A 10,652-nucleotide genomic window follows, 5' to 3' on the forward strand; every position below is an offset into this window, starting at 1 on the left:
GACACTTACAAGGCTTCAGGCTTCAAAACTGAAGAAGATGAAGCACTCCCTAAAACTGTTCACATCACACAACCATCTTTTACCAAAAAACTCATCTGAGGATTGAAGTCTTTCAGGAAAATTCTTCACTTTAGTGATAAACCTATCTCTTCCTTGAACTGCAATAACTTCCATACATTATCCTAATTTACAAAAAAATTCAACGGTGCCTACAGAGAGAGTTATCTAGTTCAGACCATGAAATATATACGGTTTAACTGATAAACCTTAGCCTAAATATTTTTCTGTATAAATACACACAGAATATCTGAGTACTGAAAATGGGAAGTTTTCAGCCAAAAAGCACTTATAGGAGTATTTGTTTTCATCCTGAAAAATATGCTGTTATCAAAAACGGAGGCACAGTAAACATTCTCTAAGACATGTACACACATGAATAACCAAATCTAAGTACAAAACACAGATTTTGTTTTAAGTGTTTTATAAACATCCTGGGACACTATGCAAAATATTACAGGCTGACATTCCAAATGCTAACATAAACACATCATATTTTCAGCTGCAATTCACTTGATAAAAACAAGGTCACAAAATAGAATGCTACTACGGATAACGGTCGGATTATGTTCTCAGAAAACGTGGCTGAATTGTGAATGGTTATATCCTGGAGATCGCATCTCCCCTAAACTTCCATGTGATCTGTTTGGCTCTGCTCCAGAACCAACCCGAACGTGACGGCCACGCTCCACTTTTAGACTGTGAGTTCCTCAAGGCCCAGGGACTATGTCCGATTCTCACCCGTGCATTCTCCCCCAGCGCTTACAACAGTGTGCCGTACAGAGTAAGTGCTTAATAAATACCATTACTACTCTTTATCATCTTCTGCTCCAAACGGTGCGAGTTGTTGGCGCGAGTTGTTGCCGACCCAGAGCGACTCCATGGACACGTCCTCTTCAGAACGTCCCATTTTGTCCAAACAGTCTTATCCATTACTAATGAGTCAGCTGTGTGACCTTGGGCAAGTCACTTCACTTCTCTGTGCCTCAGTTACCTCATCTGTAAAATGGGGATGAAGACTGGGAGTCCTACATGGGACAACCTGATGACCTCGTATCTACCCCAGTGCCTATAACAGTGCTGCACATAGTAAGCGCTTAACAAATACCAACATTATTATTACTATTTTTACTAATATGGATTATCCATATCGATCATTACCACAGTGAAATACCTCCCCCAGCTTTGTCCTTTCCCCGCTCCCAGTCCCCCACGGCAAAAGCCCGGATCTTGGGAGTCAGAGGACATGAGTTCTAAATCCGGCTCTGCCGCTTGTCTGCTGTGTGGCCTTGGGCAAGTCGTTTCATTTCTCCGCGCCTCAGTTACCTCATCTGTACAATGGGGATTAACACTGTGAGTCCCACATGGGACATGGACTGTGTCCAACCTGATGACCTCGTATCTACCCCTGCGTTTTGAACAATGCTTGGCACATAGTAAGCCCTTAATACCATTATTATCATTATTATTATTATGGCAACCCAAGCCCAGTCCTTTCTCCCCGTCTCCCAAGTCTCCCCGCCCTCTGCACTCCGGGGTGCTCCTTTGTTTGAAGTCCAACCATCACGACCACCACTTCTGGGGCAGCCGCTGTCGCCAAGACACCGAAGATGGAAGCCATCGCTCCTTTCATTCAATCGTATTTAGGGAGCTCTCATTGTGGACGGAGCGCCAAACTGAACACTCGGGAGAGTACAATGTAACGATAAACAGACACATTCCCTGCAGATTCTCCCCACGCTCCGCCCTACGACCGGGAAGGGGAAGGAGAGGGATGGGACAACACTGTTGTCACCCACTTGCCCGGGTCGGTCTGTCCCCGTCCCCCGGGCCCAGTTTCTCAACCGGGCAGGGGCGTAGGAGGCAGTGGCCACTGGGGCCGCTAGAATTAGTTCTAAATAAAACATCACCGGAGTGTGGGGGAAAGACGAGAAGGAGAAGCAGCGTGGCTCAGTGGAAAGAGCCCAGGCTTGGGAGTCAGAGGTCATGGATTCGAATCCCGGCTCTGCCACTTGGCAGCTGTGTGGCTATAGGCAAGTCACTTCACTTCTCTGGGGCTCAGTTACCTCATTTGTAAAATGGGGATTAAGACTGAGAGCCTCATGTGGGACAACCTGATTACCCTGTATCTCTCCCAGCAATTAGAACAGTGCTCGGCACATAATAAGCACTTAACAAATACCAATATTATTATTATTACTATATGGGAAGGGGCGGGAAGGCTGCTAGAATGAGGGATAGTAGGAAGAGCCCAGGGCAAGGGGACAAGGGGTCACGGAGGGACTTATTCATAGTAACAATAACAGTGATATTTGTTAAGCGCTTATTATGTGCCAAGCACTGTCCTAACTGCTGAGGTAGATTCCAGTACAGTCAGACACAGTCCCCATCCTCCATGGGCTTAGTTGGGGGAGAACGGGAATGCAACCCCCACTTTATGGATGGTGAAACTGAGGCACAGGGAAGCTAAGTAACTTCTCCAAGGTCATCTAGCAGGCAAGTGATGGAGCCAGGATCAGAACCCAGATCTTCTGACTCCCATTCTTTCCACCAGCTTAAGCTACCTAACAATTTACCTGCGGTGACTGGACAAAATGGTAGCTTCTCCAAGTAGAAGGGGCAACCATACCGGAAGGACATATTCCTGGGTCGCACGTGTTATGGGGTAACGTAACCCAGGAAAACCCTATTCTCCACAAATCCACATTTTTTTTGGTTCAAATAAATATTTGCAACCATTCTTGAGATTTCTGACAGCAATCACATTTCAGCTCTAGCCAGCTTTGATAAGCTTCAAAGAACATGTAAATAAATACAGCTAGCAAACCAGTAATGGAATTTCAAGAGAAATAAATTTTTATATTGGCATATTTAATATAGTACTAAAAACTTATGAGATGAAATGAAATGTTTGGGATGACTTTTAAGTGTGTTCTGGAAGTTCTGCAAAGGCACGCTCTTGTACAAAAAGGGGGTTGTGCTTTTCGGTCATTTCTCTCTGACAGCTCACTTGAGCAGGGGTTTAGATCTCTTTTTAACAGATTTCCAACAGCTAATTTTAAGAACACCTTAAAGGCCTGCAGCCTAGAAAGGGAAACTGAGATAAGCAGACAAATGCAACAATTAAAGGAATATACATATGGGCCAATTCCCCATCCTCTATACTGTAGGATCATGGGCAGGGAACAAGTCTACCGTTATATTGTACTCTCCCAAGCGCTTAGTATAGTGCTCTGCCTATGATAAGTGCTCAATAAATACATTTAATTGATTGAAATAAAGGACTGGGCAGCACGACCCTCTTCACCAGCACATTCACCACTCCCTACTCGATCCTCCAAGAACCAGAATGATCTGGGAAAGAAACGTGAAACTCAAGAACCAAGGTGCTAATCTTGACCCCGCCACCTGCTTTCTATATGACCTCGGGCAAGTCACTCAACTTCCCTGTGCCTCAGCGTTCTTATCTGTAAAACGGGATGCTATTCCTGTCCCCCTTCCTACTTTGACTGTGAGCCCCATGTAGGATAGGGACGGTCCAATCTGATTATCTTGTATCTTCCACACCTTCCTCAAATTCGCCAATCACTCTTCCCCCCTTCAAAGTCCTACTGAAGGCTCACCTCCTCCAAGAGGCCTTCCCAGACTAAGCCCTCCTCTTCCTCAGCTCCCCGTCCCTTCCTTGTCAGACTCGCACTCCCTTGGCTCTTCCCCGCTCTCCCCGCCTCACAGCACTTAGGTATAGATCTATATATTCATTCAACAGTATTTACTGAGCGCTATGTGCAGAGCACTGTACTAAGCACTTGGAATGTACAAATCGGTAACAGATACAGTCCCTGCCCTTTGAAGGGCTTACAGTCTAATAATTCCATTTATTTATATTGATGCCTGCTTACTTGTTTTGATGTCTGTCTCCCCCCTTCTAGACTGTAAATCCGGTGTGGGCAGGGATTGTCTCTATCGCTGAATTGTACTTTCCAAGTGCTTAGTATAGTGCTCTGCACAAAGTAAACACTCAATAAATACGAATGAATGAAATACCACAACAATTAAGAGGAAAAAAAATCCCCCGATGGCCTCAACTTTCCTCTCTCCTAGAACTCTAATTAGAAGTAACAACACAGTGTTCTTTCAGGCAACTTGGATGTTACACTATCGTAAAATACTAGTGAAAACACTCAGCAGATTATGGGAAAAACAGGTGTAGCGAGTGATTTCCACTGACCAGGAATGAGCTATTAGTCTGGTCTGAGTGTGAGACTCTCTGATCTTACCTGTCACTATCCCAAATGATCCGAGAACATCTTAATCTTCCTGGATGCGAAACGGGCCCCAACTGGTATGTGACCAGGGATGATAGCTGACATTTAAGTTTAGCCAAAAAGGTTTCCCCCGTTTTCATACGGTAGTAGGCAAGGCTAAAATGAGGAACACTCCAAAATTCAAGATCTTGATCTGGTTCTAAAAGAGGGAGGTGAAACCTCCACTGGCATATACCATGGCTCGACTCGGGTCAGGAAGAGGGCACGACCTTGAGATTTCGGCGATTTGTTGAGGAGCTAAAATGTGAACCTCAAGAAGAGGAGTGCAAAGGACCCCGAAAGCCAAATCTACTGAGGACTGAATGGGAGGGAAAGGATCTAGTATCCGTCTTTTCCCGATTTCTGATAGAGGGGTGAAAAATAAACGTGCATTCAGCATGGAGAGGAGTGGCAATAAGAGGACCTAGTCCTTGTACTCTCTTAATCCATCCATCAATCAACAATAATAATAATAATGTTGGTATTTGTTACACGCTTACTTTGTGCAGAGCACTTTTCTAAGTGCTGGGGTAGATACAGGGTAATCAGATTGTCCCACGTGAGGCTCACAGTTTTAATCCCCATTTTACAGATGAGGTAACTGAGGCACCGAGAAGTGACGTGACTTGCCCAAAGTCACACAGCTGACAAGCGGCAGAGCTGGCATTAGAACCCATGACCTCTGACTTCCAAGCCCGTGCTCTTTCCAATGAGCCACGCTGCTTCTGAGTTCTTACTGCGTGCCGACAGTTGGTAGACGAGCTTACAGCAGAGAGGAAGTCACAGATGTTAATGAAAATAAATCCTGTACAAAATATAATTTTGTTCTGATAGATATGGGAGAGAAGGAACTGGCGAGTGAATTCTAGATTCTTGCCGACTGGTCTGACACGAGGAGAGGGTGTAGAGGGCAGAGAGCAGAAGCAGGGAGCAAGAACTCGGATGCTTCTCCTACCTGTAACTAATTTATTTCCACGTTTTGTCCCCCCTGCTAGATTGTAAACTCCTTGAGTGCAGGGTTCATGTCTACCAAACCCTACTGTAAGCACTGTGGCCCAGTGAACAGAGCACAGGCCGGGGAGTCGGAAGGACCTGGGTTCTAATCCCGGCTCTGCCACTTATCTGCTGTGTGACCTTGGGTACGTCATGTCACTTCTCTGTGCCTCAGCTACCTTGTCTGTAAATGGAGGATTAAGACTGTGAGCCCCAAGTGGAACAGAGACTCTGTCCAACCTGATTTGTTTGTATCCACTTAGAACCGTGCCTGGCAGATAGAAATACCACTATTATTATTATTTTCTCTCCCAGGCACTTAGAGTTGTGCTCTGTGCAACATAAGGGCTCAACAAATAAATCTGATTAATTGACTGGAGCAAAGATGGGGACACCTCGGGTAAACTGACTGGGTGGGGGGGGGGGGTGAGGAAAGAGATAAGAACCTTGCATCTCAGTAGGGTTAAGAGTGAAGCCAAGTTGGGCCGGGAGCGTGTGATAGAAGGGGGGTTTGGGGGGAAAACAGATGGGATGGGAACGGGGTGGGAAGGAACAGCGCTAGTGGAATAGGAGCACAGAAGCAGTGTGGTCTAATGAACAGAACAAAGGTCGAGAGTCTGGGAGGCAGAGGCCCTTAGTTCCAGACTGTGAGTTTGTTGTGGGCAGCGAATATCACTCTCTATTGTCGTACTGTACTTTCCCAAGCATTTAGTATAGTGCCCTGCACACAGTAAGTGCTTAATACGACTGAATGAATGAATCCTGGCTCCACCACCCTCCGGCTGTGTGCCCTTGGGCAAATCACTTCCCTTCTCTGCACCTCAGCTGGGAAAATGGGGATTGAGACTGTGAGCCCTATGAGGGAATTGAACTGTGTCGACCCTGATTATCTTGGAGCCACCCCAGCGCTTAGTACAGTGCCGGGCACACAGTAAGCCCTTAACAAATACTATTTTTTTAAAAAAAACAAAAAGGCTGAGGGGGATGACCAAGATGTGGTGGCAATGACTTCTACGCACCTCTTTCCTGGGCCCTGGATCTCTGCTCCCTTCCTCCAATATCACCCCTCACCCTAAAAGGGAGAGGAGGGGGAGTGTTGTAGGGGGTGGGGCATGGCCTAACGGCTTCAGCCCAGGCCTGGGAGTCGGAAGGTCACGAGTTCTATCCCCGGCTCCACCACCTGTCTGCTGTGTGACCTTGGGCAGGCCTCTTCGCTTCTCCGTGCCTCAGTTCCCTCAACTGGAAACTGGGGGTTTGCGAGACTGTGAGCCTCACATGGGGCAGGGTCTGCGCCCAGCTCAAATTCACTGAGCGTTTACCGTGTGCAGAGCACTGTATTAAGCGCTTGGGAAAGTACGATACAGTAAGAAAGAGAGATGATCCCTGCCCACAATGAGCTTACAGTGTGGGGAAGGGGTAGGGGTGTTGGGGCGGGGCTGGGAGACCGAACTCAATTTGCTTGGAGCACGGCACAGTGGACAGAGCATGGGCCTGGGAATCAGAAGGCCGTGGATTCTAATGCCGCTTCACCAAGCGTCTGCTGTGTGATCTTGGGCATATCCCTTCACTTTTCCGTGCCTCAGTTAACTCATCTGTAAAATGGGGATTGAGACTGTGAACCCCACATGGGACAGGGACTGAGTTTAACCCGATTTGCTTGGCTCTACCCCAGTCACAGTACGGTGCCTGGCACCTACCAAGCCCTTAAATACCATTATTATGATTATCGTTTCCACCCCAGTGGTTAGTACAATGCCTGGTGCCGAGTAAGCGCTTAACAAATACCATCATTATTATTATGATTATCGTCTCCACCCCAGTGCTTAGTACAATGCCTGGCACCTAGTAAGCACATAACAAACATCATCATTATTATTATTGGGGGAGGGAAGGGGGTAACTCACCGATGAGCATGTGCTTAACAAACATAACTATTATTACTGGGGGGGAGGGAAAGGGGTGACACCGATGAGTCTGAGCTTAACAAATTCTATTTATTTACCTGGATGCTACTGATGCCTCCTTACTTGTTTGGATATCTGTCTCCCCCCTTCTAGACTGTAAGCCCACTGTGGGCAGAGATTTGACTCTGTCGCTGGATTGTACTTCCAAGCGCTTACTTCAGTGCCCTACATACAGTAAAAGCTCAATAAATTCGACCGAATGAATGAAATGCCATTATTATTAGGGAGGAGGGAGGGGAGTAACTCATGGATTCATCCATTCAATATTTATTGAGCGCTTACTGTGGGCAGAGCACTGTACTAAGCACTTAGCACTGATGAGCCTGTGCTTAACAAATACCATGATTATGATTATTATTATGGGGGGGGAAGGGTACCTCACCAATGAGCTTGCTTTTAACAAATACCATGATTATGATCACGATGATGATGCGGGGAGGGTATGCATTCATTCAATCATATTTACTGAGTGCTTACTATGTGCAGAGCACTGTATTAAGCGCTTGGAAAGTAGAATTCAGCAACAAATAGAGACAACAATAGCAACAATAGCAACAATCCCTACTCAAGGTCTAAGGGGGTGACTCCCCCATGAGTCTGTGCTTAACACCGTGATTATTAAGGGGGTGTGGGGAGGGAGGGAAGGGGGGAACCTCACCGACAAGTCTGCGCTTAACAAATACCATGATGATGATGGTGGGGGTGGGGAGGGCTGGGGGTGAGGAGGGGGGCTAAGGGGAGGCTCCCCCATGACCATGAGCATAACAAACACCATGGTGATGATGATGATGATGATGGGGGGACGGGAGACAGGGGGTGTGTAATGGGGGGACTCATCAGAGAAGCAGCGTGGCTCAATGGAAAGAGTCTGGGCTTGGGAGTCAGAGTTCATGGGTTCGAATCCCAACTCTGCCACTTGTCAGCTGCGTGACTGCGGGCAAGTCACTTCACTTCTCTGGGCCTCAGTTCCCCCATCTGTAAAATGGGGATTAACTGTGAGTCTCACGTGGGACAACCTGATTATCCTGTGTCTACCCCAGCGCTGACAACAGTGCTCTGCACATAGGAAGTGCTTAAATACTAACATTATTATTATTATTATCGATGAGCCTGCCCTTAACAAATGCCGAGATGATGATGATGGGGGGAGTGGGATGAGGGGGTCTAAAGTGGGGGGAGACTCCCCCATGACCCTGCACTTAACAAACACCACGATGATGGTGATGATGGGGGGGGAACGAGGGGGTCTAAGGGGAGGACTCCCCCATGACCCTAGGACTCCCCCATGACCCTGCGCTTAACAAACAACATGATGATGATGGTGATGATGGGGGGGGTGGGATAAGGGGATGTAAGGGGGGGGACTCCCCCATGACTCTGTGCTTAACAACCACTGTGATTATGATGGTGATTTGGGGGGGGGGGGAATGAGAGGGTCTAAGGGGGGGACTCCCTCATGAGCCTGCCTGTAACAAACACCATGCCGATGATGATGGTGATTGGGGGGGGGGGTGAGACGAGGGGGTCTAAGGGGGTGATTCCCCCATGAGCCTACCCTTAACAAACACCATGATGATGATGATGATTGGGGGGGATGAGGGGGGTCTAAGTGGGGGGACTCCCCCATGACCCTGTGCTTAACAACCACCGTGATGATGATGGTGATGATGGGGGGGGGGGGTGGGTTGAGGGGGTCTAAGGTGGGGGGGAGGGACTCACCCATGGGCCTCCCCTTAACAACCACTGTGATGATGATGGGGGGGTGGGATGACAGGGTCTAAGGGGGGGGACAGGACTCCCCCATGACCTTGTCAGCTGTGTGACTGTGGGCAAGTCACTTAACTTCTCTGTGCCTAAATTACCTCATCTGTAAAATGGAGATTAAGATTATGAGCCCCTCATGGGACAACCTGATTACCTTGTATCTACCCCAGTGCTCAAAACAGAGCTGGGCACATAATAAGCGCTTAACAAGTATCAACATTATCATTATTATTACTTAACAAATACCATGATGATGATGGTGATGATGGGGGGGGATGAGGGGCTCTAAAGGGGAGGGAAGGGCCTCCCCCAGGACCCTGCGCTTATCAACCAGTGATGATGATGATGATGATGGGGGAGGGGGAGGGCGTCTAAGGAGGGGACTCCCCCATGACCCTGCGCTTAACAAACACCATGATGATGATGATGGGGGGGAGGGGGTCTAAGGGGGGGACCCCCCCACCCTGCACTTAACAAATACCATGATGATGATGATGATGGGGGGGGTGGGATGAGGGGGTCTAAGGGGGGGGACTCCCCCAGGACCCTGCCCTTAAATACCATGATGATGATGATGATGGGGGGGGGTGGGACGAGGGGGTCTAAGGGGGGGGACTCCCCCATGACCCTGCACTTAACAAATACCATGATGATGATGGGGGGTGGGACGAGGGGAGTCTAAGGGGGGGGGGGGGGTCCCCCCACAACCCTGCGCTTAACAAATACCATGATGATGAGGATGATGGGGGGGGACGAGGGGGTCTAAGGGGGGGGCTCCCCCACGACCCTGCCCTTAACAAACACCATGATGATGGGGGGGTGGGACGAGGGGGTCTAAAGGGGGGGGACGGACTCCCCCACGACCCTGCTCTTAACAAACCCCATGATGATGATGGGGGAGGTGGGACATGGGGGCCTAAGGGGGGGGGGGGGGATTCCCCCACGACCCTGCCCTTAACCAACACCATGATGATGATGCTGATGGGGGGGGGGACGGGACGGACACGACCCTGCTTCCCCCCTCCCCCCGCTGAGGAGGAGGAGGAGGCTGGGGGCGACGTAGGGGGGTCTCTCACTCGCTCCCTGACTCACCGATGAGCCTGCGCACCTCGTCCTCGCTCAAGTAGAGACTGAGGCCGGGCCCGGCGCGGGGTCCCAGGGCGGCCGGGCCCGACCTCCCGGCGGCGGGCAGGACCTGCAGCAGCAGCAGCAGCGGCGGCAGGAGGAGGAGGAGGAGGAGGGGGGGAAGGGTCCGAGGCCCGCGGCCGGCCCGCCGCCTCCTCATGGCCGCGCACCCCGCTCAGGACCGGCCGCCGCCGCCGCTTCTTGTCGTGCCCCCTCCCTCCCTCCCTCCCTCCTTCCCTCCCTGCCGCGCCCCCGGCCCCCTCACAGCCCCGAGCCGGGGGCGGCCTGCCCTGCCCGGCCCGGCCCGACCCGGCCCCTCCCGGCCCCTCAGCCCCGCGCCGCCCCGCCTCCGCCCCCCGCCCCCAGACCCCCGCCGCCCTCAGCCGCAGCCGCCGCCATCGCGCCCCAAAGCCCCGGCGCCCTCCTTCCCTCGCGCGGCCGCGCG

The 10,652-nt window shown here is 50.1% G+C and overlaps 1 protein-coding gene across 2 annotated transcripts in view; it reads right to left on the reverse strand.

Moving 5' to 3' along the window:
• The window catches only part of RYK (receptor like tyrosine kinase), a 202,335-nt gene extending 191,932 nt beyond the window's left edge, over positions 1-10,403 (reverse strand). For both annotated transcript variants that reach the window (XM_029069528.2, XM_029069519.2), the window contains exon 1: positions 10,175-10,403. In XM_029069528.2, coding sequence (XP_028925361.1) covers positions 10,175-10,367 — 193 coding nt within the window. In that variant the 5' untranslated portion in view covers positions 10,368-10,403. The remainder of the gene's footprint in view (positions 1-10,174) is intronic.
• Between the last annotated feature and the right edge of the window lie 249 nt (positions 10,404-10,652).

This window comes from Ornithorhynchus anatinus, chromosome 1 (genome assembly GCF_004115215.2).
Source record: "Ornithorhynchus anatinus isolate Pmale09 chromosome 1, mOrnAna1.pri.v4, whole genome shotgun sequence".
Taxonomy (NCBI): domain Eukaryota; kingdom Metazoa; phylum Chordata; class Mammalia; order Monotremata; family Ornithorhynchidae; genus Ornithorhynchus; species Ornithorhynchus anatinus.